The 27,895-nt window shown below is 50.6% G+C and overlaps 12 protein-coding genes across 12 annotated transcripts; 9 read left to right on the forward strand and 3 right to left on the reverse strand.

Moving 5' to 3' along the window:
- Positions 1-402: 402 nt before the first annotated feature.
- On the reverse strand, positions 403-1,815 carry N7509_011826 (uncharacterized protein; the record flags this gene model as incomplete). The annotated part of the gene is made up of 1 exon (XM_056636463.1): positions 403-1,815. The coding sequence occupies one exon, from the start codon at positions 1,813-1,815 to the stop codon at positions 403-405; it is 1,413 nt and encodes a 470-aa protein (XP_056482493.1).
- Positions 1,816-4,370: 2,555 nt separating this feature from the next.
- N7509_011827 (RNAse III) lies at positions 4,371-4,850 on the forward strand (the record flags this gene model as incomplete). The annotated part of the gene is made up of 2 exons (XM_056636464.1): positions 4,371-4,554; positions 4,606-4,850. 2 exons carry the CDS (start codon positions 4,371-4,373, stop codon positions 4,848-4,850), a joined length of 429 nt encoding a protein of 142 aa, XP_056482494.1.
- Positions 4,851-5,888: 1,038 nt separating this feature from the next.
- met2 (homoserine O-acetyltransferase) lies at positions 5,889-7,490 on the reverse strand (the record flags this gene model as incomplete). The annotated part of the gene is made up of 3 exons (XM_056636465.1): positions 5,889-6,945; positions 7,004-7,394; positions 7,454-7,490. The coding sequence occupies 3 exons, from the start codon at positions 7,488-7,490 to the stop codon at positions 5,889-5,891; spliced, it is 1,485 nt and encodes a 494-aa protein (XP_056482495.1).
- Positions 7,491-7,827: 337 nt separating this feature from the next.
- Positions 7,828-8,407, forward strand: N7509_011829 (60S ribosomal protein eL30; the record flags this gene model as incomplete). Its single annotated transcript, XM_056636466.1, has 3 exons — positions 7,828-7,897; positions 7,977-8,113; positions 8,312-8,407. The coding sequence occupies 3 exons, from the start codon at positions 7,828-7,830 to the stop codon at positions 8,405-8,407; spliced, it is 303 nt and encodes a 100-aa protein (XP_056482496.1).
- A 594-nt stretch (positions 8,408-9,001) lies between these two features.
- aguA (alpha-glucuronidase) lies at positions 9,002-11,512 on the forward strand (the record flags this gene model as incomplete). The annotated part of the gene is made up of 1 exon (XM_056636467.1): positions 9,002-11,512. The coding sequence occupies one exon, from the start codon at positions 9,002-9,004 to the stop codon at positions 11,510-11,512; it is 2,511 nt and encodes an 836-aa protein (XP_056482497.1).
- Positions 11,513-12,789: 1,277 nt separating this feature from the next.
- N7509_011831 (SAP domain protein) lies at positions 12,790-14,487 on the forward strand (the record flags this gene model as incomplete). The annotated part of the gene is made up of 1 exon (XM_056636468.1): positions 12,790-14,487. The coding sequence occupies one exon, from the start codon at positions 12,790-12,792 to the stop codon at positions 14,485-14,487; it is 1,698 nt and encodes a 565-aa protein (XP_056482498.1).
- Positions 14,488-15,007: 520 nt separating this feature from the next.
- N7509_011832 (OSTA/TMEM184 family protein) lies at positions 15,008-16,939 on the forward strand (the record flags this gene model as incomplete). The annotated part of the gene is made up of 6 exons (XM_056636469.1): positions 15,008-15,050; positions 15,133-15,283; positions 15,357-15,657; positions 15,731-15,856; positions 15,922-16,071; positions 16,136-16,939. 6 exons carry the CDS (start codon positions 15,008-15,010, stop codon positions 16,937-16,939), a joined length of 1,575 nt encoding a protein of 524 aa, XP_056482499.1.
- Positions 16,940-17,473: 534 nt separating this feature from the next.
- On the reverse strand, positions 17,474-18,746 carry N7509_011833 (COP9 signalosome complex subunit 6; the record flags this gene model as incomplete). Its single annotated transcript, XM_056636470.1, has 3 exons — positions 17,474-17,901; positions 17,963-18,424; positions 18,482-18,746. The coding sequence occupies 3 exons, from the start codon at positions 18,744-18,746 to the stop codon at positions 17,474-17,476; spliced, it is 1,155 nt and encodes a 384-aa protein (XP_056482500.1).
- Positions 18,747-18,916: 170 nt separating this feature from the next.
- Positions 18,917-20,869, forward strand: N7509_011834 (uncharacterized protein; the record flags this gene model as incomplete). Its single annotated transcript, XM_056636471.1, has 1 exon — positions 18,917-20,869. The coding sequence occupies one exon, from the start codon at positions 18,917-18,919 to the stop codon at positions 20,867-20,869; it is 1,953 nt and encodes a 650-aa protein (XP_056482501.1).
- Positions 20,870-21,889: 1,020 nt separating this feature from the next.
- N7509_011835 (DNA-directed RNA polymerase III subunit C31) lies at positions 21,890-22,803 on the forward strand (the record flags this gene model as incomplete). Its single annotated transcript, XM_056636472.1, has 3 exons — positions 21,890-21,991; positions 22,103-22,361; positions 22,424-22,803. The coding sequence occupies 3 exons, from the start codon at positions 21,890-21,892 to the stop codon at positions 22,801-22,803; spliced, it is 741 nt and encodes a 246-aa protein (XP_056482502.1).
- Positions 22,804-24,142: 1,339 nt separating this feature from the next.
- N7509_011836 (class I SAM-dependent methyltransferase) lies at positions 24,143-25,213 on the forward strand (the record flags this gene model as incomplete). The annotated part of the gene is made up of 1 exon (XM_056636473.1): positions 24,143-25,213. One exon carries the CDS (start codon positions 24,143-24,145, stop codon positions 25,211-25,213), a length of 1,071 nt encoding a protein of 356 aa, XP_056482503.1.
- Positions 25,214-25,306: 93 nt separating this feature from the next.
- On the forward strand, positions 25,307-27,528 carry tah18 (NAPDH-dependent diflavin reductase; the record flags this gene model as incomplete). The annotated part of the gene is made up of 4 exons (XM_056636474.1): positions 25,307-25,591; positions 25,658-25,833; positions 25,889-25,987; positions 26,043-27,528. 4 exons carry the CDS (start codon positions 25,307-25,309, stop codon positions 27,526-27,528), a joined length of 2,046 nt encoding a protein of 681 aa, XP_056482504.1.
- Positions 27,529-27,895: the final 367 nt, after the last annotated feature.

A 27,895-nucleotide genomic window follows, 5' to 3' on the forward strand; every position in this document is an offset into this window, starting at 1 on the left:
TTTTTTATTTTGTCTTTCCCGATGGGATTCTTTACTTCTTCTGATTCCCCTTTATCTTCTTTTCTATCATGTTACTATTTCTCAAGTTGCATTTTGACCGGTGTTTGGGTCCCTCACAATACTTCTGTTTTCTCTTTTCTCATATCTTGCTTGATGTCAAAGAAGCCAATACAACCATCTCAATTTTCCAAGTCTTCCAAGGTTATATTTCCAAAGTTCATGCTTGAACTACGTGTAGGAAAGTTATTCAAATAAGTAGACAAGAAGAAAAAGGTGTTTTGTGAAAAACGAGGTCTAGTGCTAATGGGTATATGTACAAGACAAAACAAACCATATCAAACAAAAGAAAAGGCTAAAAGCAGCGAGTGGACATGTAATCGTAGTAATTCAAAGTTCTCCTCTTCAGCCAGCAGCAGCAACAGCTGTATGTATCCTCCTCCCTTCCATAGAAGGTTCCCTCTTCCGCATCCCCAACCCAGCCAACTTCTTCAGCAAATGCGACGCCCGCTTACGCTTATGCCTTGGCTGAGCATCATCCGGCGACAATCCAACCGAATAAACCGTTTCTTGGTTTCGAGGCATAGCAGTCGCAGGGTTTGTAGTACCCGCTCCATCAACACAAAGCTTATAAAAGCTGTGATAAGACTTCTCCTCTCCATCACCATCTTCGTCGAAAGAAGAGAAACTATGCACTGAGATACTCCCGCAGATACTAGAGTTTCGGCTACTGGTAACCTCGTATGCGGAGAAGTTGGCGAGTTTCTTCTTCGTGGGCGCTTGGCGGGTACTGTAGAAACGGCGTGGTGCGGCTGGGGCTGGATTTAAGGAGTTCTTTTGAGTCGGGGGTGGGTTGGTTGGGGAGGAGTGGATGTCACGGCATGCTTGCATGTCTAGGCTTGCTCGGAGCCAGGTCATGCCTTCTACGCCGAGGGAGATGTCTCGCTCTGCGAGCGGTTGGTTCAGAGGCTTCATGTTGTGTGTATCATCGTGGGCCCAGAGTGCATCTGTTTGAGGCGGGCTGTATGGGAAAAGGACAGGGCTTGAAGAACGAGAGCGGGAGAATGAGGGAGAGCGTGATCGTGATGGAGATTGTGGCGATGTTGTTTCTGTAGCGAAACTGCGGCCTCGGGTGCGGCCTCGGGATTCCTCTTCTTCGTGTGGAGAGCTTGATAGTCGGCCTCCATAGAACCTGCCATTGCCATTGCACGTTACTGTAGCAGTAGCAGTGGCAGAGACATGTAAAGCCGGTGAGATGTTCTGATAGGCTCGGCCATAATATCTTGGCGATTGATTGCTAAAGGCCACGCCGGAATCATGCTCAGCCTTCCGCGCGGGAATTTCCTTCTCCACGATTCGGGCCGGAGATAGACGACGGCCCTGAAAATTGGTGCGTGTTTCTAGTGAAGAAGCTTGGGCCACTGTGCCACCATGTCCATGTCGAGTGGACAGGGATCCTGTTTCGAAACACGGCCACATAGGGAGTCCGCGGTCAAGACTTTGGAGGAGGAGTGAGCAGGAATGCTTGACCTCGTCTTCCAGGTCTTCTTCGATTTCTTGTCGGTCAATCAAAGGCGACGCTGGGCGGAAGAATCCTGGCTCTTCTTCAAAATTGTAGCGCCGAATATCATCCTTGTTGTCCAATGATGTCTCGGGGATGTTTGACGAAAGAGGAGTGGTGGCTGAACGTGGGCGGCTTCCAGGGATGTTGATGGACGCCGTGGATGAACTCATGGTTGAGGCGCGAGTTCGGCTATTTCGACTGAAAGTCAAGCGCTGGCGAATCTTGGTTGCTTTCTGAGAGAGCTTGCGCTCCATTATGGTTGTATAATGAGTTTTGTTCGCAATCGATTGTAGTTAGTAGTTGGTTGCAGAAGCCAAAGGTTGTTGTTGACAGCGGCGCGGAAGGGCGATAGATAGTATGAGAATTTATGATTTGCAAATGGCCCAGGTAGCCTAGTTGGTTCTTCAGCAACCGGTCTGTTCCCTGCAGAAGCTGAAAGGGAAACTCGATAAATGCTACGTCGGTGGGCGTGAATGATCGAGTGCAAACAATGGGAGCGGCCTGCCAGCGCCGGCAATGTACTTTAGTGTATGCAGCCAGTGGCAAACAGCTTCAAATGATCGCCTTCAATCCGCTGCGGCGGGCAACGTAGAATTCCAAACTATGTCAACCCAGTGTATTGGGTGTTGCAGTGCTTGAATCGGGGGGTCGCAGCGTTGGCTGTACGACCAAAGACTGGAATGCGGGGGATGGCAACGAGGGATGAATCCCGAGTGAGGGGAGGAAGTGTGTGTGTGACAAGAGTGTGCGAGAGAGAGAAAGAGTTGAATAGTTCGTGAAAAATGAAAGACACTCGCGCGTCATGGGGCATCCTGGCTTGCTTTGAAGGATGCTGCGATTCGGCAAGTCTCAATCGACCAGGCGCCTCAGAGGGCCCCAGCTGATCCATTTCATGTGGAGGGGGGCCGAAGATCCATAAATCAAAACGATTGGATAACCAATAGATAGCCACCCTAGCCAGTCAAGGCTTGTGCTCGCCTGATTATCAGGAGTCGAGTGGAGGCCCTGTTAGCAACCCGGTTAGGGTTGCGAGGGGAATAGGGCGAGATGAACATGAAGATGGGCTCCACCACCCTACAAACAAGACCACAAGGGGGGCCGAATCTCACCTAACAGGGTTTAAGATCAGCCAGTGCCCGTTAGTGTCAGGTCCAGACCGGCGTCGACGGGGTTTTCATCCGTCATTGTCCTTTAGACCCGGTTTCTGAGCCTTGGTCGCTTAGGTTTGTATGGGGAGTCGTAGGTACGAATACTCCGTTGTGGCGCCCCTATCCCAGCTAATATTGTCACACATATGTACGCTAGATACGCCCTCGATGCTGATTCGCTCTGTCTCTCACTGATAGAAACCATTGGGAAAGGCGTTCGGCCGTGCTCCTTTCGGGGCGATCGTCTATTTTGTCCCCACCATGAAAGCTCTGACTCGTTTCGCAGGTTTCGCTGCCCAAGGGGGGGCGATACGCCCAGTGGGGGGTTCGGGGGTTCCTCACTCCTGACAATTATTAGATTTGTCTCCCAGTTCGGCCCTTTATGCACTTGGTGCCAATGAAATCATCCAGGGCTGTCTCCACTTCAACGGCTGTCGTCCCACTTCTTTCCCCTTTGCTTGAGATTGGATTTGTAGCCTCATCTTTGAATGGCTTGGAGAAACCCACTGCTCTTCACCGTAATTTTCTGCTTTACCCCCGGTGTTTTGAATTTGTTTTAATCTTCACCGCTGATACGAGAGATCAAGATTTTGGATCTACAAAAGTACGAAAAACTCGGGCTGTGCTCGGGATATTTCTTTTTTCCACGTCGATCATTGATGATGCAATCGCAAGGACACTACAAAATATTCATTAATGTCTGACTTCTATGACTTAACCGTTGAAGCCCCTTGCAGCAACTTCTATAAAATTCCATTGCCACTTACATACAATTCAATTAAATGAAGCTCATTTCTATTCGCACTTCCCCCGTGGTCTAAATTTAGAGCCGAGATGTATCCGTTTTTGCCATGTGAGACATTGAGTGAACACATTTACAATTCATTGCCGTACCCTTGCTTACTTCAAAGCTCATTGCCATGGCATTGTATCTATAAATCGAGCATCAAGACAAGGGGAGCTGATGTGTTGGATGTGATTATGTGGGGTTGTATATTTGATCATCTGGGTCCGAGGATGCAACATCCGTTGAGCCTCAAGGCTTGGAAGCTTACTACCGTGGCTCCAGAGCTCCTACTGGTAGTAGTACTACTAAGCTCTAGTAATAACATGAACTATTCCCAATTTGAAGTCCAGCCTGAGGGCTGTTGCATTTTCAAAACTTTCTAGGTCCGAACTGCGCATATTCCCATGTTTACTACAGTAGATTATATTCTAAACTACCAGTAGTCTTCCATGTAGGTATCTATAGTAGATTAAATTAATTCTCAATACTACCTTGATCCGTTGAAACCATTAAGCGAATAGCTCGCGTCTTGCTTTTTGAAAAGAAGTCCGAGTGATCTAACTCATTGCACCCAAGCCTCATACTACCCTCACAGCTTCTCAATCTTACCTGCAGCTGTCTGTAAGCGCTTGCTGGCACATTGACGTGGCTAATCTTGAAAGGTTAGGAGTACTGCTTCTATGCCCGTCGACGTGGCTATGGGCCGGTTGTAAACCAACCTAGATATATTCTAACATAAATGAAGGGGAAAATCCGGCTTGATTGCATTCTCTCATTCACCACTCCCTTGCAATCTCCAGGCTTTGCCGGTGACTGCTATTCCCGAGCTCTATCTAATTAGTCGCAGTGCTGTACCCTATCACACAACGAAGCAATGTCTTACCCTCCAGGAGAAGAGATACCATACACATTTGAAGATGAAAGTCTTCGGGATGAGGCCCTCGAGGCCGCGAGTGCCTTTTCGAAACCAGAGGGCAATAAAAGACTTGCTTTAATCGGGGATGCAGTGCTGCGACTGATTCTCTATATGCATGGCTACGTTCGAGGTTGGTCGACAGGTGAGAATATGATTCATTTGACATGAGAACTAGAAACTAACCGCGAGATAGAACAAATGAGTGACCTCCAAAGCAAAATTGTTGGTACCAATGTTAATCTGGTCCTGGTCGGGTTCCATCGAGGCCTGGACAGAGTGATTCGACCTAATCCTGCTCAAAACTACGTGCAAGAACGGTTAATGGCCACCACTATGGAAGCTATCATCGGTGCCGTATACCTTGACTCTGGAGAGGACATCGTCGTGACTCGGCAGTTTATCGTGGATCTGGGCCTGCTACCAGACCTGCCTGAATGACTATAAGTCTGTTTAATGTTAGTCCCAACTTGGAGACTACAGTCAAACCAAAACTTACATGAACAGGAACTACTCCCCTCGAGGAATGTTCAAGTATTCCTCCGTCGGCAGTTGCTGGTATATGCCCTGATAAAGATAGCCCCGAGTACTTTCTCAAGGGGGAGGCCGGGGACGCCGTTGCGTGGGTTCTTCCGTCAGCGTGAGGACGCATACGACGTCGTCCCCAGTCTCCCCTCAAGGGAGAACTCGGGGCCAGCTTTATGATGGCATCTAGGAGTTAGTGCGGAGGGAGGAATGCTTATACATTCCTGGGGGCTCAGTTTATTGATTTCATATGTTGCAAGGTGGAGGTCGAGCATGATGGATGATGGTCGTTGGGGTATTGCTTGCCTGGCGCCAATACATTCAACAAGTGTTGCCAGGCAGCGAGTCAAGAGGTTGATTCAACATCATACTCTACTTGGACTTGTATCGTGATTTAAAACCAACTTAGTCTCTCATTTGAATTTGAATTCCCCTTAGGAATCATTGGGGAAGCCATCACCATTGCGCCGTAAGATGATGTATGCATTTTAAATATACAATGGGACTGTAAGCCCATAATTTTGATTGATTTCTATGTATAAAAAAGCGACTTGTCGTCGCACGAATAACCAAAAAATTGGCTATTGACCCGAAAATGGACCCATCAACCTCCGGAGTGTATCTCTTTCTGAGAAATGACCCAGAGGGTGGGTCCGATGGAAAGCAGTTGGATGCTTCTTTGTCAGTCTTCTCTACATGGACAAGGCCAAGTGAGATTTGAGAGAGGCAGTTGATTGCTCATCTCTCTGACTAGCGAAACGGATAAAAGAACGGCAACCTCTACTTCCCCTGGATGCGCCATGACGTCCTGTTCATACGGGAGTCCAATACCGAATCATCTTTACTCTGACTGCCAGAGCAAGAAAGCCGGACGAGGATCCGCGTCAGAGACAGGAGCATGGGATGGCTGCAGGATAGGACTGCGCCGATAATGGACTATAGTCAGCGAGAAGTTTACCACGCGGTAATGTCCTCCACTTCGGCCTCGCCGAAGGTGCTGCTCTTGGTAAGCTTATTGACACTGGCCACGGCAGCACTATCGCCATCACGTGCCATGATGTCTGGCAGGACTTCGTTGAAGAAGTCCACGATGTGACGGTTGACCTGCTCGAACTGCAAAAGGAAGGCATCGTGACCTTCAGGGCTATCAATGCGTTTCAGACGTGAGTCCGGAATGCCTGCTGCAACCTCTTGCTGCTCGGCAAAAGTGAAAAGACCATCCGACTCAATCCCCAAAACCAAGGCGGGCTGTTCGACGCGAGAAAGAGCATCAAGAACAGGGTCGGCCGCATCAGGGTTCGACCGGTGGCGAGACACGTCGTGTGTGTCAAGCTTGCGGGTCATGGCGATGTAGCAGTTTGCATCGAATCGCTTGACGAACTTCTCACCCTGGTACCGAAGGTAGGACTGGGCCGAGAAGTAGGTGGGAGGGCGTGGGCGCCCGCGAGAATCAACCTTTTCAGGAGCCGGGGCGACAAAGGTCTTGGTACCAGAGAATTGAGGGTCCATGAACTCCAACTCGGGCGGCGGAGCCTGAGGGGCTGGCGAATTCTGACGGCTATCCGATCGTGATGAGTTACCACCGCGGTGTCCATCATTGTGGATGGCCCAATGCTCATTGGGGGGCGTGGGAAGCTTCTCGGTACCATTGATGTTCAGTTGCTTCGATGGGTCCGGCACGTTGCGGCCAAACCGCGACTCGAACGAGTTGCGGCTGCGGTAGGTAAGGAGCGCCGACATGCGAGCAGCCCCAAGACCAGTGGCAGGGGGGTCATTGAATGTGTAGTAACCATCGTCGTACTTGGGGTCACTGTAAATGCTCTGTCTTTGAGCCTCACCCCAGCTAATGCACCATGCAGAGTGACGTGCAGACGTGGCAATCGGCACAATGGCTCGGACATAGTCCTTGCCGAAGAAAGCGTATTCGAGGGTGAGCATGCCGCCCATGGATCCTCCAACAACAGCAGCGATTTGCTTCACACCCAAATCATCAAGCACCATTTTATGAATGCTGAACCGGTATTAATAACTTTGCCCGAGAATGTTGATGGTGGGGTGGGTGTACGTACTTGACATCGTCACGGACGGTGGTGAGGGGGAATTCCGGGCCATAGTAGCCATTTTCAGGCTTACCATCTTTATAGGTGATGGCACTCGCGCTTCCATAAGGGCTGCCCAGACTGTTCAGGCAGATCACAAAGAAACGAGACACATCGAAGGCCTGTCCAGGTCCACCCAGCAGCGGACCCCACCAATCTGCGACATCGGCGCTCCCACTCAGGGCATGGCAAATGACCAGGGCGTTGTCTCCCTTGGGGGAGAGGGTACCCCGGGTTGTGTAAGCAACCGGTACATTGTATAGGGTGACGCCGGATTCGAGTTTGAACGACGGGATAATCACAATTGATTGATCCTCGATTAGACCGGCGTAAGGGTTCTCAGGCTGGGAATCGACTCTCTCTACGGGATTTAGTAGCCGTCTAGGTAAAACAATGGGGGGATGAGGGGAAGGAACTGACGGAAGGGTGCAGAGGGTGCACTGGTTTCGGCCACCATGGTGAATGAATCTCAATGCAAGAATGTAATGAAGAAGGAAGGAGGAGAGGGGGAGGAGGGGGGACAAGTTCATTAGAAATCGGCACAGGCACATGGCGGACGGGACAGGCAGAATGTGATGAGTCACCCCGCAGCCCCGCGAGATTGATCACGTGAGACTAGGAGGCGGTGAGATGCAGGCAGAAAGTGGGTCCTCGCTTATTCCAATCCACTCCGCTCATCGGCCAAGGTCATTTCGAAAAAAAGTTGTGCGATTTCGACTTCTCTCCTTCATCCATCTTCTTCACGACCACCTTTACCTCACCACCCACCAACAACCCCCCCCAAATCCATCAAAATGGTTAAGGCTAAGAAGTCCGGCGAGACCATCTCGTCCCGTCTCGCTCTGGTCATGAAGTCCGGCAAGGGTACGTTTTCGCACAAATCCACGTGAAAATACTTCAAAGGCATTTTTCTAACTCAATTCCAGTCACCATGGGCTCCAAGTCCGTCATGAAGACCCTCCGCTCCGGCAAGGCCAAGCTCATCCTCATTGCCGGCAACTGCCCTCCCTGCGCAAGTCCGAGCTCGAGTACTACGCCATGCTCGCCAAGGTCCCCGTCCACCACTTCAACGGCAACAACGTACGTGCATTCCCTTCAAGTCGACTCTCTACCGAGCTGTCGCAGCTGGATGCCAGCTCCACTACTCTGAGAAGAAGCGGGAGATTGCAGGCGATGAGAATGTCTCCAATCTCCTGCTTCGGAGAGTGAAGTTGCTCAGCGATGGGATTCCCTTTGGGGATACCCGGAGAGCCAGTAAGAAAACTAACCCTCGCATAGATTGAGCTCGGTACCGCTTGCGGTAAGCTCTTCCGCTGCTCCACCATGGCCGTCCTGGATGCCGGTGACTCCGACATCCTGACCCGTGAGCAGTAAATGCTTGTTCGTCGGACCAGCCTCGGCGTTTAGGGATGGCGCAAGCCTCCCCGTAGCCAAAATCCCGTTGGTGGGAAAACAAAAATAATGATTGATGACATCTCTGGCCTCCGTGCTCAATTCTCATACCCTGTTCAATAAAAGTTATAAGGATGGTCATAGAGGTGGCGTTTTCTAAGAAATAGCCTACTACAATTATGAGATGTTTCAATAAAACAGCCCCCTATGTCTCCCAGTATCTGCAACCTAAGTAATCTCGAGTCCCGTCCATGATAATTTCCCGATGAGCCGCTCTTGTTGCAATCGTTAAGGAGACAACGCTAAAGAGGCACCCCCACGCGCGGGTTGCGGGGAAACTCCACTTCGCTGCTGCACTCCTCACCTTCGTCAACTTGGCTGTGCACTATAGCCTGAAAGCATTGCTCAATTAGCTTTAAGTTAGAATCATTTAGCCTGAAGCCCGGGAAATGCAATCTCCAGGGAGTTGCCGATCGTCTGATGCTTTTGCACGGGTCGGTATAAAGACTTCCGGTAGACTGGGGTTTCGCCCAGTCCTTCTGTTCTCCCATGGCTCGATTTGTTTGAAATTCCAACATGCGAGTCCTTCTTTTTTTGGCCTCCCTAGGCCTTGTGGCCGCTGAAAATGGACTAGACGGTTGGCTACGATATGCCCCGTTGCCATGCTCCCAGCAATGCAAGTCCAAGCTGCCCGCTAATATCGTTGCCCTCAATGCAACTGAAACTAGCCCCGTATACGTTGCAGGTACAGAGCTGCAACAGGGGTTGGAGAGTATATATGGCACAAAGACTGGTGTCAGCCACGACAAGTGTAAATCGTCTTCGTCTTCCGTGGTCGTTGGCACCCTTGAGCAATATCGCAAGACTTGCGGAGCTGTGAAAGATATCCCGGACCTGGAAGAAGATGGTTTTTGGATTGACACCCGGAACAATAGGATCCGTATCTTAGGATCAAATGAAAAGAGTGTTCTATACGGTACCTTCGAATATCTCTCAATGTTGGCCCAGGGCAATTTCTCCGAAGTCGCCTATGCTACGAACCCAGTTGCCCCAATTAGATGGGTAAACCAATGGGATAACATGGACGGCAGCATCGAGAGAGGATATGGTGGACCATCCATATTTTTCAAGAATGGTGCTATTGTTGATGATCTGACCCGGGTTAAGCAGTATGCTCGTCTCCTAGCGAGTGTGAGAGTGAACGCCGTCGTCATCAATAATGTCAATGCAAACGCCACGCTGCTCACCCCTACAAATATCAAAGGGCTAGCCAGAGTTGCAGATGTTTTCCGGCCGTACGGTATCCAAGTTGGTGTGTCCCTCAACTTCGCATCGCCTCAAACATTCGGGGGCTTGGACACCTACGACCCTCTCGATGCCTCCGTCATCAACTGGTGGTCAAACATCACGGATCAGATTTATGATGAAGTCCCGGACATGGCTGGCTATCTCATAAAGGCCAGCTCTGAGGGACAGCCGGGTCCAGAAACATACAATCGTACTTTAGCAGACGGTGCCAATCTTTTCGCTCATGCCCTTGAGCCTCATGGAGGCATTGTCATGTTTCGCGCCTTCGTCTACAATCAGCTCAACGAATCGAATTGGGACGCTGATCGTGCAAATGCTGCAGTCAATTTCTTCAAAGAGCTGGACGGCAAATTTGAGGAGAACGTGGTAGTCCAAATCAAATATGGGCCTATTGACTTTCAAGTTCGGGAACCGGCCTCGCCCTTATTCGCAAATTTGCTCAATACCAGCACCGCAATTGAGCTCCAGGTCACACAAGAATATCTTGGCCAGCAATCCCATCTCCTCTATCTTCCACCTCTTTGGAAGGGTATCTTCGACTTTGACCTTCGGGTTGATGAGAAGCCCTCTTTAGTTCGAGATGTGTACTCCGGCAAGCGCTTCAACCGGAAGTTAGGCGGGTCTACTGCAGTCGTCAATGTTGGCACAAATACTACATGGCTTGGTAGCCATTTAGCCATGTCGAATTTATATGCCTACGGTCGATTAGCATGGGACCCAACTGATGACTCTGAGGGCATGCTCCAGGATTGGATTCGGTTGACCTTTGGCTTGGATAAAACCGTTCTCAATGCCATCACAAAGATGTCAATGGAATCATGGCCAGCGTATGAGAACTACAGTGGAAACTTGGGCATACAGACATTGACCGATATCCTGTATACTCACTTTGGTCCGAACCCTGCTTCACAAGATAATAATGGTTGGGGTCAATGGACTCGTGCGGACCATACATCGATCGGAATGGATCGAACGGTCTCTAATGGAACGGGGTTCTCAGGCCAGTATCCATCGGAGGTTGCGTCTGTGTACGAAAATATCGAAACCACTCCCGACAATCTTCTTCTGTGGTTTCATCATGTTGACTACACTCACCGTCTGCATTCTGGGAAAACCGTCATCCAGCACTTCTATGATGCCCACTACGACGGTGCAGATACAGCGCAGACCTTTTTGACACAATGGGAAAGCTTGAAAAGCAAGATTGACAAGGAGCGATACGAACATGTCCTTCGTCGTTTTGAGTACCAAGCTGGGCACTCGATTGTCTGGCGAGATGCCATCGTCGACTTCTACCATAATCTCTCCGGAATCGCCGACACATCGAAGCGCGTTGATCATCATCCATGGCGCATTGAGGCAGAAAGCATGTATCTCGATGGCTACGAGACCTACACTGTCAGCCCATTTGAGACAGCGTCCGGCGCAATTGCAATTGTCACGTCTTCTAACGACACTGTTGGAACTGCTACGACGAAAATCAAATTTCCATCAGGAACATACGATCTGGCAGTCAACTACTATGACCTCTATGGAGGTCAGTCACAGTGGAAGGTATATCTCAATAACAAAAAGGTTGGTGAATGGATTGGAAACGCCGAGGACTATCTCAGTCATACCCCCTCCATATATTTGGATGGACACTCAGCCACGCGCATCAATTTTCGGGATATCAAAGTGAAGAAGGGCGACACATTGAAGATTGTTGGTACTCCTGATGGAGTTGAACCAGCACCTCTGGACTATATTTCTCTTCTCCCCAAGGGAATCGTGGATTAGGCAGGTCGAAATGACGGTGGGGTCATGTCTACATTCCGATAGTTCTCAAAATGAGCCTTATTCAGAAAAGTCCTAGACTCGATTGGCCACAGAAGTACAAATAAATTTGTGTCTCAACTCTCCTGAAAGATCTCAAGCACAGGTTTCTCCATTTTGATGATTCCCATCGTGACTAGAATTCTTTTCGTTTTCGGTAGATCGGTAAAAAATGATAGCTAAATGTATTTGAAGCCGCGGAAATTTCGAAAAATCTTAAAGACGCCCGATAATGTAGCGATCATGCTACCGCCGGCAGTAGCCCAGGCAGCGCCTTGGTATCGCAAGGAATTGACGGCTATCCGCTTTTGCGCTGCCGATCTATCTGGTGCTTTCCCTTGGGAGCAAATTAGTCCTGGTTCTATAGGGTTTAGAGGCAAGGTTGACGATACTTGAACCTGGCCAGGATGTGCTTGGGACCCTGCCAACCTGCTGGTCAAGTAGAGTTTGGAAGTCGTTGAACTTTGTGGACATCTTTGTCACTTGGGCAGTGTATCATGGCAAATATAATGTGACTGTTTGTGATGTGGCCACATGTTTCCACCCTCTACCTATATATAGCCCCAGGCGGGCATCGACAGTGTCCTATGACATAATGAACCATCGATCACAAGCATCAGCTGATAGCTAGAGCTTTGGGGATAGACTAGAGCTTGCTCATTGGTAGTTTACTGACAGCCGGCCATCATTCGCCTCGTGCACCGAGTCTAGTCGGGGGTAGGCATTATAGTTTGCCACAAGGTGGCGAAATGTCCTCACTACCCCCGCGCAGGAAAAGCAGCGTATGGTATAGGTCTTGAGACATATACAGTCTTTGCAATCCATCCAATCATCGATAGGCCATGGCTAATTCAATTTAGTGCGAATTCCAGGCCAGATTAAAACTAAACATCTTTGCATCGATTTTCGATCATTACCTAGCCGGCTTCTAGACTTCTTTTGATAGATAAGCTGTGGCTCAGGTTGGGCTTCCATCCGGCCTCTGGATTCTTAGAATCAATACCATCTTCTCACATGCCGTGAGCGATTGATTTATAGTATGTTGGCGTGTGTCATGCATGATTTCGAAGTAGACCAAGTAGACCTGCATGCTTAGCATAAGGTTATATGCCACGCTAGTCTCGATTCGGAGGGAAGCCACCTTACGTCATCGGCGCGCCGAATGCGCGAGAGTCTTCACGACCCTACATTGTTGATTTCAACTCTCACCTCACCTCACCTCAATTCCATGCCACGCCACAATGACTGATTACTCTTCATGGAAGGTGGCCGAGCTCAAGGCCGAGCTGAAGAAGCGCGGTATTCCTGGCACCGGCCTGCGTCTCAAGCAGCACTTTGTCGACAAGCTCACCGAGGAAGACGCGAAAGCTTCAACAGATGACGCAGCACCGGCTTCGCCCGAGCCAGGTCCCGTCGATGATGCGGAACAGGAGGCGACTGAAGAATTGGCCCCAGCAGCTGAAATCACCGACCAGCAGCAGCCCGAACAACCGCCCCAAGAAGAACAACCTGTAACGAAAGAACAACCGGCCACAGAACCGGCGCAAACCGAGCAGCCGCAGGTGGAAGGGAAGCAAGGTAAACAGACAAATGGTGACGAGGAACAAGGGGAGGCCGCACCTGCAGCTACTACCTCCGACGAACCCAGCAAGGAGCCCGGAGAAGAATTGGCGCAACCTCTCGATACATTAGTGCACTCGGTAGCACACACATCCGAAGCCAATACGGAGTTTTCAACGCCTTTGCCAATTGAAGAGGCCCTGGAAGATAAACGGAAACGCAAACGCCGTAGCCAGAGCCCCGTTCCCACACCCCAGGCGATCGCGGCTAAAAAGGCCCGGGCAGAAGAAGAGGGACCGCAGATCGTATTAGACAAGGAGCCGGGCGTTCAGGAAACAGAATCTTCCAAGGAACCTACCCAAGAGCCTATTCAAGAAGAGCAGAAAGCAAATGAGAGTGCCCTGCCGACCTCGGCTCCCAAACCTCCAACTCCAGTCAAACAGGACGCTCGCTTCCGAGGCCTATTTGCTTCTACGGAAACAGGGCCGGTTCAACAATCAAAACCACCTCAAGATGTTGTTATGGAGGACGCGGACGCGGACGTCACGCCTGCCCTTCACGCCGCCACCACATCTCTCTATATTGACGGACTGATGCGTCCTTTGCAACCCCCAGCACTTCGAGCTCATCTCGCCAATCTCGCCACTGCACCCAGCGCGCCGACCGACTCAGAGGCAATCCAGGAGTACTATCTCGATCCAATCAAAACACACTGCTTTGTTCGATTCCGCGATGTGCAAGCCGCATCGCGAGTGCGTTCCTCCATACATGGAAAAATATGGCCCAATGAACGTAACCGGAAGAGCCTCTGGGCCGATTTCATTCCCGACGAGAAAATCCAAGAATGGATCCAAACAGAAGAAGCATCGCGAAACCGAGCCGGCCCTCCGGTCCGCTGGGAAGTGCGCTACGATACCACTGACGATGGCACTGAAGCCACACTGTCCGAGGCTGGGCTAAGTTCGCGTTCCGCCCCGATTAAACCACACCAGAGTGGGATCGATGGCCCGTCGACGGGTCCGCGCGGTAGCTTCAGCCAGGCTGAGCATCAGCCTCCCAGCGCCCCACCCGCACCTCCGTCGCGACCCGGTCAAGGCTTTAAGCCCTTAGATGAACTATTCAAGTCTACAACAGCTAAGCCGAAGCTCTACTACCTACCTGTGGCGCGGGATATTGCAGACAAGCGGTTGGACCAGTTTGATGAGCTGCTTCGTAAGGGCCCATGTCCCCGACGTGGAGGCGAGGAGATGCGCCGAATTACGTTTGAAGACGAAGATGCGTTCGTAGACATTGGTCCAGAATACGGTCCAGCAGCTGCAGCGCGACGTCAGGAACGTGCAGGACGTGGGGGACGAGGAAGGAATTGGCGGGGACGTTGAAGGGCAATCCAAGGCCAATCCAAGACCAAAATAAACAAAAAGAAGCAGTTATAGATCTGCCCTGTACGATTAGCAATGATAGCAAAGTCAAGCAAAGCAAAACTCAGTCACATACCTCTGATCTATCCTCTCAATACTCCTCCTAAGGCCGTAAGCGCCCAAAATAGACAAGCCTGCTAAGGCTGCCCAAGACCGCCGATCGCTGCACCCGCAAATGTGGCTTGGCTTGGTTGAGGAAAGGACTTAGCGATGCCCCGTTCATTCGGCCGTCATTGTAACAATTTGACTGGTTCTCTTCACTCTCCTTTGTTCCTCTGAGGTTGACAAGGCTGCAGGCATAGTTGAGCGGAAACTCTCCAGGTACGAAGGTACGAAGGTAAAACGGCCCCCGTCCCCGGCCCTGCTTGGCGCCCAGAGTGATCTTAGATTCTTAGCTCTTTCTCTCTTTCTCCCTTTCACACCTTCATCTATCTACCTCGTTCTACTCGGAAATCGTCTCCCCACCAGCACCCCAGCCAAAATGGGCTGGACAACGTGCAATACCACTACAGAGGAGCAGAAAAGTGGGTTGTCCCTCCACCCCCCTCCCCCTGGCGCATCGGCGCATCGCATCGGTTTGGAATTCGCGGAACTGACTTGCGACAGTCGAGGAGGTCGATCTCTGGGATGGCGGAATCACATTTCACGAACTTTCCCTGATCCTGGGCGGTGTCTGCGCCCTAATCGCCTGCGTCATATCCATTTTCCTGATCATGGGCCATGCCACCCACTACAGTAAACCCGTCGAACAGCGCCAGTAAGTGGGGAGTCGGAGAATAACAATTGAAAAAGCGTCCCAGGCCCGAACTGACATGTCGATCGTTGCGCAGTATTATTCGCATCCTTTGGATGGTCCCCGTCTACTCCGTCGTCGCATGGATCAGTATTCTTTTCTACCACGACGCTGTCTATTTCGAAGTGATCGGCAACTGCTACGAAGCCTTCTGTATCGCCGCTTTCTTCGGCCTCATGTGCCACTACATCGCCCCCGATCTACACAGCCAAAAGGACTATTTCCGAGGAATCCAACCAAAGACATGGCTTTGGCCGCTGAATCACTTTCAAAAATGGAAGTGGTGTGGTGGAGAACGCCTTTGGAGAAACCCGCGCAGTGGATTGACATGGTTTAATGTAAGCGGAGGAAGGTTCCGAGGGTGGAAAATAAAGCTGGCTGGATGGAATGCTGATCTTGGTCCCTCGGCAGATTATTTGGACTGGTGTTTTCCAATACTGCGTGCTGCGCGTGTTGATGACCGTGGTTTCTGTGCTCGCTCAAGTTGGCGGCAGGTATTGCGAAGAGTCAATGAGCCCGGCATTTGCGCACGTTTGGGTATGTTGTGACCAGTATACAATATTCCCTTTAACTGGGGGACTGAGCTCACACTTTTCCTACAGGTGATCGTCTTCGAATCCATCTCCGTCTCAATTGCGATGTATTGCTTGATTCAATTCTACTACCAAATCAAAGATGATATCAGTGAGCACAAGCCGTTCATGAAGATCCTCTCCATCAAGCTGGTTATTTTCTTGTCATTCTGGCAATCGGTAAGCTCTAATATAGCTGGCGTACGCTCTGGGACTTCTTCCGACCTTTTCTAACCTCTACTAGACACTCATCAGCATCCTCGTGACCATGGGCGCCATCAATTCAACCCCGCAAATAGCCCTGGCTGACCTGAAATACGGACTCCCCGAGCTCCTTATCAATATTGAAATGGCTATATTCTCCTTCCTGCACCTGTGGGCATTTGCCTGGAAACCCTACGCCGTGCAACCCGGCGAGGTAACCGATTTCTACGGCAACGGCAAAGAATCGTACCAAGGCGGACGCTTCGGTGTCAAAGCGCTCGTCGATGCCATGAACCCATTTGACCTAGTGAAGGCCATTGGGCGCGGTGGCCGGTGGCTATTTGTCGGGCGCAAGAACCGCACGCAGGATTCAAGCTATCAGCAACGAGACGAAAACAACATTGGCCTGGAGGCTTCGCAGTCTGGTACCGCGGGGACTTCCTACCAAGGCGCCGGCACGGCGATGTCTGGTGCTCGAAAGAACCGCTATGGCGGTGACGAGGAGGGTCAGGTTCTGCTCGCTAATGCCCAGTCAAATCCCGAGACTGGTCACTTTGGTACGTCTCCGTACTCGGAGTCGGATGAGTATCTCTCTGAGCAACCGGCCCGATTTTACCAGAACAGCAGTGGCCGTGAAAGTCACGGTCATGCCCTTCAAAGCGACCCCTCGCCCTACGATGATATCGAGCAACAAAATCTCGGGTATACCCACGATGGCCCGAACCACCCTTATCCAGTTGACGGGCCTCTACGGGAACAAGCACCCATGCCAATGCCAGATCCGTACCAGCCCCCGCCTCCATACCCCGATGATCACGATCACCGCCACCCTGGACATTCATGATCCCTCTTGTTTGGGTGTGGTGAAATTCTTCTCTGGCTGCAATAATTCGGTCTAGCGTAGCTGTCGCTCAAAGCACAGCAGCTGTTTTTATGTTACCTTTTTTCTTTCTTTCTATTTATCTTTCTCTACGGTACCCATGATCGGCTTGCCGGATATCCGGTTTTGATTTCTTATTACTTCTTTACTGCGGTTCCCTTACTTACCTTCCGTTTATGCTCTTTGGACGAATACCCGTTGGTTGTTTCCGTTGGCACGTCTTTGGGCCGATGTCGTGTTATATTGCATACTTTTCAGCTAGCATAGCATGTATTTGTATAGTATTATTTTGATGAATGAAGAGCCTTATGTCTAAACCGTGGCTATTTTGTGTTCTAACCATTAACATTTCTACAGTACCATCTGTGGTATGCGTGAATGATGTAGGAGGCGTTCATTCATTATGTCGTCTAGAATCTCATGTATGGCTTTGAAAGCGGACAGCATCGCCCTAAGCAAACCATCAAGATATCTTTGAAAGCTAAGGCAACCTTTAATCTATGCTCGGGAACCCATCAAATCTTGACGAAACAGTTCCTCCTCAAAACTTCTAGGTAGAGCGTTCGGTTCCATGTGTGCCCGGGCCTGTTTTGTCTGACGCGCTCCTTGAACGATAACCGACTTGCGGCCCAGTTCAGACATGGCCTTGACGCTTTCTCCAATTTGACCGAGGAGCGAAACGAGTTTGACATCGTTATTTTGGGAGAGAACTTCGGACCTGAAAGCGTTCGCATCACGCGGGGACAGGATGGAGAGGTGAGCGATGAGCGAGTTGATGTTGCGAATGATGGCGTGCGACATCTGCGGAGAGGAAGGGTTGGCGGGATCGTTTGATTCTGTGACGCTGGAAACGTAGGATTTAATGAGGGAGATTCGAGATTCAAGGGTGCGAATGGCGTTGAGGCGGGTGTTGAGGTTTGCGATTACTAGTTTGGTTAGAAGGACTGATGTCGAAGAGTAGCGCTGGATCAGCATGCAGGAACATACATTCTTCTTCCTCTTGCGTTAGCTCCGCCTGTGAGCTTTCTTTTTTATTCTTGTTGGTCTTCTTTGAGCCTTGGGCTGCGGGTTCGGTCCATGAAGCAGTTCCAGATCCCTTGGCAATGGTGTCAACCCCAATCATCTCCGCCTCGCCGGTTTCGACAGAATATGGCAACTCGCGGAAGCGGATGTTCATAGCTCGCTCCTCGCCATCTATTTGCATATCCTTAGAGCCATCTGCGGCGCTCTCCCCTTCAAGGACACTCTCGTAGATCGTCAAAGGAAGCTTCGCTCCGAGCGAGTCGGTTTTGAGCTGAGAGGGGTGGAAGGCTAGAAAGAGGGCAGATTCGTTGTAGTCTTGGAGAAGCTGGCGGTGGACGGGGAGATGTGAGGCCTCGGGACCTGATGGTGAAGCAGTTGACCACCAGCCCACAAGGTCGAGAGGAGGGTTCTTGTGTACATCCTTGACTATAGGCGCATTCAGTTAGACCGGCACCATCTGGCCAGTGGGGAGGGCCAACTTACATTGCTTCAGTCGCTCCTCAAACCATGGCACGGGAAGAGGGGCCTCATTTGTGTCATCTGTGACAGGACATTCAAACACATGCTCGATAGTGATCTCTCGTCCATTTTGCTGGCCTAAAAGGGCCCCGATAGTTGGGCCTTGTTGCCGCCGTGCGGCATGTCGGGTAATGTGATCGGAGATGGTGAGGAGCACCAGAGGGTGGAGCTGGATGTGAAGTCCTGAGTCCGAGGACTTTTGGGAAAGAAGGGATTGTGTGGACTCCATCGCAATATTGAGGGGATGTGGAAGAAGGAAGTTGGTGAAGTTGGGGTTGGAGGTGGGCGATGACAAGGCGGTCGCGGGTCACTTTGGGGGAGGAGCTTTCCCCGTCGGATGTTTTCCTCTCCAAAAGGTTCGAAGGTGAAGTTCCCTTGACATCAACTCTACTTCCAGCCATGGCGATTCCTACTTCTTTTGATGCGGTCAAGTCACACCTGGAAAAGGTCCAACAGGACCCATCGACCCCACTGGATGTCTCCCTGATCGACCGATTAAAGCTCCAACTTATCCACGGAGTCGACACCGCAGTCCCCGCTACTCTCTTATCTACGATATCAGCTTTGTTGCCTGTCTTGCAGGAAGATCCAACACCTCTCACCACTCTCGCTATTAAAGCTACGGGCTTTTTCAGCTTCACAGACCTACGTTCCATCCAGCCACCCATTAATCTCGTCGCTGGCTTCAAAGCCCCCTCGGAGCCGGTCAACCTTCTCGCCTTGTCTTTGTTGAGCAAAGCAGGACAAAGACCTAGCGATGCTGCTATAGTCGCAGGTGATCCAAGCCTCGTTTCGTCTCTGGTGGAATTATGGCTATCAACCTCCTCTACTTCGGTTGCTCAAGCAGCTCTTGAGACATTGTGGACGCTGCTGGAGGCCGACCTGGCCAGTTCCCTTGACAAGGCTGAACATGATCACGCCGGGGAAGAGGGTCATGCTGGCCAAGGTCTCATGTGGAGAAGGGTATTCACAGACAAAGATGTATATGCTCTCTTATTCGGTCTCTGCAGCCTCCAGGAGGGCGCACCCAGTGATTTGACGAAGCGTGAGCGGACATTGGCACAGGGAAGATTGATGAGTTTCCTAGTGAAGGCCGGTCGTCTCCGTTGGGATGTCATTTCCAAATCTCATATATCAGATATTGAGGCTCAATACCACAGCCAAAGTCTAATTCACTTCGCCGCGAGTCAGATGGTCGACCGGGGCGACGTCCTGATGCATATGACTCTGTTAGGATTCTTCCGCGACCTGCTGGAACTCGAGGCGCCAGGGTTAGCTGCTCGAACCTATGTTCACTCCGGATCAACATTCTCATCTCCTGCTCTCGATTTCCTTATCTCAGAGAAACACCATTCTCAAATACTGGAATATTATCTTGATGATTCCAAGCTTGATCCGGTGGATCAGATCTACCTTTCTGGCCCGGTCATGGCTTATGTGGCAAGATATGCCGAATTCTACCCAAACCACCTACTTCAGAACCCGTTTACCCTCCTCGATGGCATTATTTCGCGTATCTCGCGGGCCCTTGCTATTCCAACTGCGCAATGGGCCCATGGTGAAGCCCCGACCGGTCATATGGCCATCCTGGCCTGCCTGCCTCGAGTTCTACTTATTGAAGCCGGCAAGCACGGCTCGAATCCTCTGCTGACCATCCCCTCCAACCCTCCCAATGGAGAGGCTTTTGACGTTTTGGGCAAGGTCTTCCAGGGCCCGCCCCGAACCCATGACTCGGATTCAATGGATTTGAACAACTCAGGCCAAACTCCAACTGACTGGCACCATGAAGCGGCGGCGGCTCGAATCCTTTACTTCCATTATCTCAATGAGCACTCGAATTTCTGGAATGACGTCGTTACCGCCGCAGATGTCCTCGTAATGAAGGACGTTGCCCTTTCGGCGATTGCTTTTATGAATTCCATTGTCAAGGCTAACTGGCAACCGTTACCCCCTGCATCACACGCCTCTGGAGTCTCTTCTCGTTTCAGACTCCCATCGGAGGAGGGCCTGGGACAGCTATCCCCCGCTACAAGTGGCCTTCTTCCTCTTTCTGGTCCTTGGGCCGTTCTCACCCCGCCCGCTTTGACCACGCTCCTCCCCTACCTGTTCAAGCCCCCTCGATCATACGCGGAGTTTGTAGGAGGCGGTGCTGGTGATTCTCAAAATGCAGTTTGGAAAGTGGCTACAGCAAAGCATGAAGTTCTCGTGGCACTCTATGATCAGCTCCGACAAAGCGGCGGGCAGATGGAAGGATTTGAGGATATCTTGCGAACGCTACGACAGCGAGTGAACGAAGGGCCCATGGGACCAGTGCAGACTGGCTCTACCCAGGTTGAAACCGTGGGGATGTGATGAGTGAGTGTATGTAACGAACAATGATAGAGCCTTATCCAACGTTCCTCAATTATCTTTGCCATCGGGATCACTATGATAGCGAGTGGAGTCCAAAGGCCGGAGGATGTCCATTGGTCGCTTGGACCAAAGAAAGACCTGAGCTTTTCGGAAGCATTTGTTGCACTGGAAAACATTGTCTTTGCTTTTGGTTTCGCCTCTTCTCAGCCCTCATTTATGGCAGAGATGCATGAAACCCGAGGATTACGTGAAATCCATCAAAATTCTCTGCGCGGTGGAAACCATTGTGTATACATTGACAGGAGCGATTATTTACTATCTCGTTGGGGATAGTGTCCAATCTCCAGCATTGTTGTCTGCGGGGCCCACGCCTTCTAGGATAATTTTTGGGGTCGCTCTTCCTGTTATCTTTATTTCTGGATCAATCAACGCGACTGCAGTGTGCAAATATATTCATGGCCAGATCTACAGACAATCAATTGTGAGATACGTGAATACAACCAAGGGGTGGGCTACGTGGATTGGACTAGTCGGCTTAGTGACCCTCGTCGCTTGGATCGTTGCTGAAGCAATTCCATTTTTCTCAAAACTACTCTCAATCTGTGCCGCCTTATTTGTGTCAGGACTTTCCTTCTACATACCTCCTATTATGTTGCTTTGGTTGAGAACGGGACTGAGCGTAGCTAACAAACACGGTCGCCAGGAGGCAGGCAGATCCAACGCACACACCAACCTATGACTCATTATATTCACTGCATTTTTAAACCAAATTATACTTAGAAAATGTCTTCTCATCCAGTAGAAGCGAGTGGAGAAGAACCTCCTCGCGTTTGCCCTAGATTCCCTAGATTCCGTCGATTCCGATGCGGGGCAGGGCGGTGAGTTGATCGGTGAGTCGGCGGTATTTTTCTTTCAGAGTTGAGATCTTCTTTGCATCATGACATGACATGAAGCTAGAACCCTCCCCACCTTTCTAGTCGAACTGGTTGAGTTGAACAGGGTCGAACCTTGGAAAGAACGATGTCGCGATTCTCCAAGGGGAAGCGGCTGCCTGGCGCGGAGTTCACTTGGGACGCAGACCCTGGTGGTCAGCCCGACACTGCGCCAACACCTCTTTATCCGGTACGTTCAAGTTCTTTGTTCAAGCTACCTTAGAGGCGCCCTCCAGAGCTCTACCCAAGTCCCTTGTCTCTACTTCTCACCTGCAGCATGGCTCCTGACAATCTATGGAAGGATTACGTCGTACCCCTCGCCCGCAAACTTAGCCCGAGGGAGCAGAGCTCCACCGATTACTACCGCAGCCTGCGCGAACGCTACCACGAAGGACCTTATTACTCCGTGATCGATGTCTCTTCCTCCAATTCGAAGAAAGGCAGTTCTAACCGTACCAACTTCGACCCTTTCCATGGCATGCCCTCTTATGCTGGTCGATACCAAAAGAAAAGGCGGACCGTCCCGAAGATTGCTGGTGCTCGTGCCCCCGGTGATTATGGTAGGTTTCATCTTTCATTGGCTCCCTATAGTTCTCGTCTCTAATGCTGGCCCGTTCGCTAGAAACTCGATTCTTTCCCCGCAGCCTCTGGCAGACCATCCGTCCTGACTTCCGACCCGATGCCCCCGTCGATGGCTTCAAGCCTGCAATGACTGTAGCCGGTATGAAGCGCGGCTTCGAAGACGACGAAGACGAGGCCGCCCAATCGTCGAAGAAAGGGGCAGCTGGTGGCGACGATGAAGAGGGTGACGAAGATGGAGAGGAAGGCGAGCTACTCGAGGGTGACGAGGATGCCCAAGAAGAAATCTCCGACAATGAATTCGACTCGGAGGACGACGACGGTGGTGATTACAATGCCGAAAAATACTTCGAGGACGGCGGCGACGACATGGATGATGATGGATTGGGTGATGGGGGTGGCGGTGGTGAAGAAGATTTCTAGAAGCACGGACTTAGATACCCTTTCTTTTCTGTTCCGCGCGTGCTTTTCCTTTTCTTCCTTGCTCTTGTTCTTAGCGTGTTCATTTGGACCTTGGTCCGTTTTGATCTGCATTGGCCAGGCGGGTGGTGTTTTCAGTTCTTCTGCTCTTGTGAGCATTGCAGTTACATCGTTAGAATCTACCGGATGTACTGTCTCGATATGCCCGTCTTTTCTTGGCTATTTGTTCCAAGCTGGCCTTTTTGTCTAGACCTCCAGCTTGAGTTTCTATCCAACCAGGTGTTTCAGCAAACGTCTTGATGCACTCGGTGTGATTTGCGGCGAGTAAGGAAACTGAAGCCCAAACCTCCTAGTATCTATTTTGTATAGCAATATTCTTGGGGAAACGGCCCTGTAACACCTAAGTAAGCTCTAAGTTCTTAGTGGGGGCCTGCAGATACGAGTAGTTCTTCAATCAGCCAGTTACTGGATGGTTTAATTAGCCCTCATGAGCCTACCTCGCCCATTTCTTATGTTGTTTCTGACCCTCTGGCATAGCTGGGGTAATGATTTGTGATCGGCCGGTTTTGTTAAGCAGTGCTTCAACATTGTCAAAAATTATTATGACGGAAAAGATTCTGAGATCGATACTAGAATACCCGTTTGCATCCGGCAGCCTGTGCCATCTACGAGAAACCAGAAAGTCATTCACTATAAATCATGTCATAGATAATCTCATGCTCTGGCGGGCGACTCAGAGGATTGGCACTATTCTAATGTGACCACTTCAAATTATCTGTCAAGGGCTCGCCATAAGCAGATACAGTCAACTACAACTTGATACTCTGTGGAAGGAACATCGACAGAGGGACTCGGAGAAGTACTCCGTACTGTATTGCCAGCTCAGAAGGGTGGGTACACGTGGGGGGACTATTATATTGCCAGAACTTTGTTTCGTCTTCATAAATTTTCATCATATCATTTATGTCCTATAGGAATTGATATTTGACTGGCAGAAAGATAGTGGGGCCGGGATGTTGGTGTGCAACTAAGATGAATGAAGACAATGATCCAGATATAATCATCTCTCATTGGACAACTACACATACTAGGTTATACGGTATCGTCGTGGTCCGCCACGGGGCAACGTTTTTGAGGAGACTACGCAGGCCGCACTCTGAAAATAGTGAAGATCATCACTGCTAGTTCCTTCAACAAAAGTACCACTCACGTTCGCTTAAGGTGGCACCATCCATCTCTGAATCCTTCGTATCTTGAACTCTCTTCAACCCCATACTCGAGCCCTCATCTTCCGACAAAGCCAGGCCAATCTACGACTCCATCCGACCGCCCGGATTTCATCATGGCCGACGATGCGCCGATTGCCGTCGATCCAAACATCTATCTGAATCAGAGCGATGACTGGCAATCTGAGACCACTTCAATTGGGTCCTCGATTTATAAGGGCATCATAGAGAATGGCAGAAGATACCAGACCTTGAAAAACGAATACTCCTACCCTTCCGACGAACAGCAGTTCGAGGCCTACGAAGCTACACACCTTGCAGCCCTTGTCGCAGATTCAGGCAGGCCGAACCCGCTATTCCAAGCCCCTCTTGGCCCTTCGGCTAAGAACATCCTTGATGTCGGCACTGGAAAAGGATCATGGGCCATCGATGTTGCCGATATGTTTCCTGAAATAACTGTTCGTGGCGTCGATCTGTTTCCGCCTCCAGTCACCTGGATGCCTCCCAACTGCATTCTCGAGGTGGACGATATTCTGCACGAGTGGACCTGGCGCGAAAAGTTTGATCTTATCCATTTCCGTGTTATCCAGTGCGCTTTTACTCCTGAAGAGACGGAGCACTTGTTGAAGCAATGCTATGATAATCTTGAGCCTGGCGGATGGATTGAGCATCTTGAGCTCCACCCAAATGTATACTGTGATGATGATAGCATTCCGAAGGATAACACTTTATTTACTGTTGGACCAACATGGGATGCTGCTGGCGATGAGTCCGGAAGACCCATGAACATCATCGAAACAATGCGGGAATCGATTGAAAAAGCTGGTTTCATCGACGTCCACGAAATAAACTCTAAGTGGCCTCTTGGACCGTGGCCCAAGGACAAGACAATGAAAGAGCTCGGATTGATCAACCTCCAACACTGGCTAACTGGTTTAGAGGGATATGCGATGCACTTATTCACCAAGTATGGAAAACCCGTCCCATGGTCCAAGGAGGAAGTGCAAGTATATGTCGCAGGCATTAGAAAGGAGCTGACAAACCCCCGTCATCACCCTTATCAACGTGCCAGGAGAGTCTGGGCTAGGAAACCATTGCCCAGCGAAGAGGCCGAGAAGACTGTCAATATCAAGAAGGAGGGGACCGCCGCTGAGATACCCGTTCAGGTCAAGGTCGAACAAGACTGAGACATTCCGTCTTTCCATCTTAACTAAATTGTACATACAGCTAATTTCAAGTGAGAACCAATCATATTACATATTCATGAAATTGCCTTGAAGATGTACAGTAGTACACAATCCTCTGTAGTAAATGCCGTCCTACTCTGGACCGGCGGTGTGATGACGTCAGCCAGCGAGATCGGCAATTGGCAATTTTTGGAGATGCGGAGGGGCACTCAAACAACAATCACCAGAATGGCCTCGGGTCCCGATCAGACGCGGTCAGCGCTGATTCTCTACGGATCCGAGACGGGGAATGCACAGGAGGTCGCAGAAGAATTGGGCTCCCTGGCTGAGCGGTTGCGCTTTGCGACGCAAGTCTGCGAGTTGAACCAGTCATCGCCAGTACGTGTTGCCGAAGGAGCTTGATAGTTTTGCTTTGATACTGATAGGCGAGATTTCGCTGAATAGGACATCCTTTCTTCCTTCACTGTCATCATCTTCGTCATCTCCACCACTGGTCAAGGTGACCTACCGGCGAACTCGCGCAAGTTCTGGAAGTCGCTGCTGTTGAAGAAACTCCCGCCGACATACCTCAGTGGGGTCAATTTTACAAGCTTTGGATTGGGGGATAGCTCGTATCCAAAGTGAGTGCTATAGGGCTCAATGAAAGGCTGATTAAAGCTAAACGGGGATTTCCAGGTTTAATTGGGCAGTACGCAAGCTTTATAAACGACTGGTCCAATTGGGTGCCAATGATATCTATCCAACTGGCGAGGCAGACCAGCAACACCCAGAGGGGTAAGTTACCCTCCAGGATCATGCTGTATCCTCATAGCTAATGACATCGTAACAGACTTGAAGGAACCTTTATCCCATGGGCAACAGACTTTCGAAAGCATCTACTGGGTCGACACCCTCTTGCGCCAGGAGAGCACCCGATTCCGGATGATGTCCAACTACCACCGAAATGGATATTGCGTCTGAAGGACGACTCCTCACGCCCTTCAGAGGCCATTCCTCCCACCGCAGTAGCTGATCTGGACGAATATCCCGGGTTGACTGATTTGGACAATGACACCCGACCTCTGCCCGACACATTTACTTCGACTTTGACTGAGAACCGAAGAGTCACACCGAAGAGTCATTGGCAAGATGTTCGAAGGATAGCTTTGACCATTCCAGAATCTGTCAACTACGTACCTGGTGACATGATCACCATAACCCCGAAATCTTCTCCCAAGGACGCACAATTACTTATTGACTTGATGGGATGGCACGAGCAAGCCGATAAACCAATCTCTCTCGTCCCTACAGGAGAGTCGACCGCTGCTTCACCGATCCCCGGTGTCGAGTCGTACGCAAACCTAACCCTTCGCGCCCTCCTCACCGACTACCTCGACGTTCGAGGAATACCCCGCCGCGGATTCTTCTCCTCCGTCGCTCATTACACAGATAACGAGCTGCATAAAGAAAGACTCCTGGAATTCACAAACCCGGAATACTTGGATGAACTATGGGATTACACCACACGACCTCGACGGAGCATCATCGAAGTCCTGCACGAGTTCGACTCTGTGAAAATTCCCTGGCAACATGCCGTCTCTGTTCTCCCTGTGATGCGAGCACGACAGTTCAGTATCGCCAGCGGTGGAGAGCGAAAGAGAACAGCAGACGGCAAGACACAGTTCGAGCTTCTCATCGCCATCGTGAAATACCAAACCGTGATCAAGCGTATCCGCGAGGGCGTGTGCACCAAGTACATCTCCACCCTTCAACCTGGCAGCACACTTCGCATCCAGCTACAACCAGGCGGTCTCAACTCCTCCCAACAGCAACTGACATCATCAACCATCTTGATCGGCCCAGGAACAGGCATTGCTCCGCTCCGCTCAATGCTCTGGGAAAAGGCAGCGCTAGTCCAAGCCTTCCGCAACCAAAACCCAGGCGTACAGCCTCCAATCGGGCCTACAGTCCTTCTCTACGGCGGTCGCAATCGAACCTCGGACTTTTTCTTTGAAGAGGAATGGGGGCATCTCAGCACGCTGATCCCGCTGCAGGTGCTTACGGCGTTTTCGCGGGATCAGCCTCAAAAGGTCTATGTGCAAGACACCGTGCGCCAGAATTTTGGACTTTTCTTCCGCCTTCTCCACGATATGCAAGGTTCGGTGTATATTTGTGGCTCGTCGGGGAAGATGCCTCAGGCGGTGCGAGAGGCGCTCATTGAAGCTTTCCAGAATGGAGATGGAGGGCCGGTACCGGGGCCTTACAACCGGTCGCAGGCGGAGGAGTATTTGATTGGGATGGAGAAGAGTGGGCGGTACAAACAGGAGACATGGTGAGATTAGGAGAAACACATCATACATAGAACAATACAGTCATCATGAAGTGAAGTGTAGTATTATGGCAGTTACTAGACCTGACTAGTTTGTATTTAAGATCTACACCTGGCACATGTAAATAGATGCAGCGCAGTCATAAGCCCCCAGGCCACCATCATGGCAATACTTCTAGCCTTCAAGTTATACTCGGAAACAACAAGCATATACGTAGTACCAAATGAGGCTCACCAATATAATCCTCTTGAATCGCCACCCGAAGTAGATCGCCGGCTATATGCTGCATGGGATAGCCTCGGCTGGCGGAGGTGGTGTGAAGAGGGCTATACTCGGGCCGCGTCGGCGTTTTCGAGGGCTTGGCACTCCGTCA

Source organism: Penicillium cosmopolitanum (genome assembly GCF_028827165.1).
Source record: "Penicillium cosmopolitanum strain IBT 29677 chromosome Unknown utg000011l:1.0-3548175.0:1.0-3550911.0, whole genome shotgun sequence".
Lineage (NCBI taxonomy): Eukaryota > Fungi > Ascomycota > Eurotiomycetes > Eurotiales > Aspergillaceae > Penicillium > Penicillium cosmopolitanum.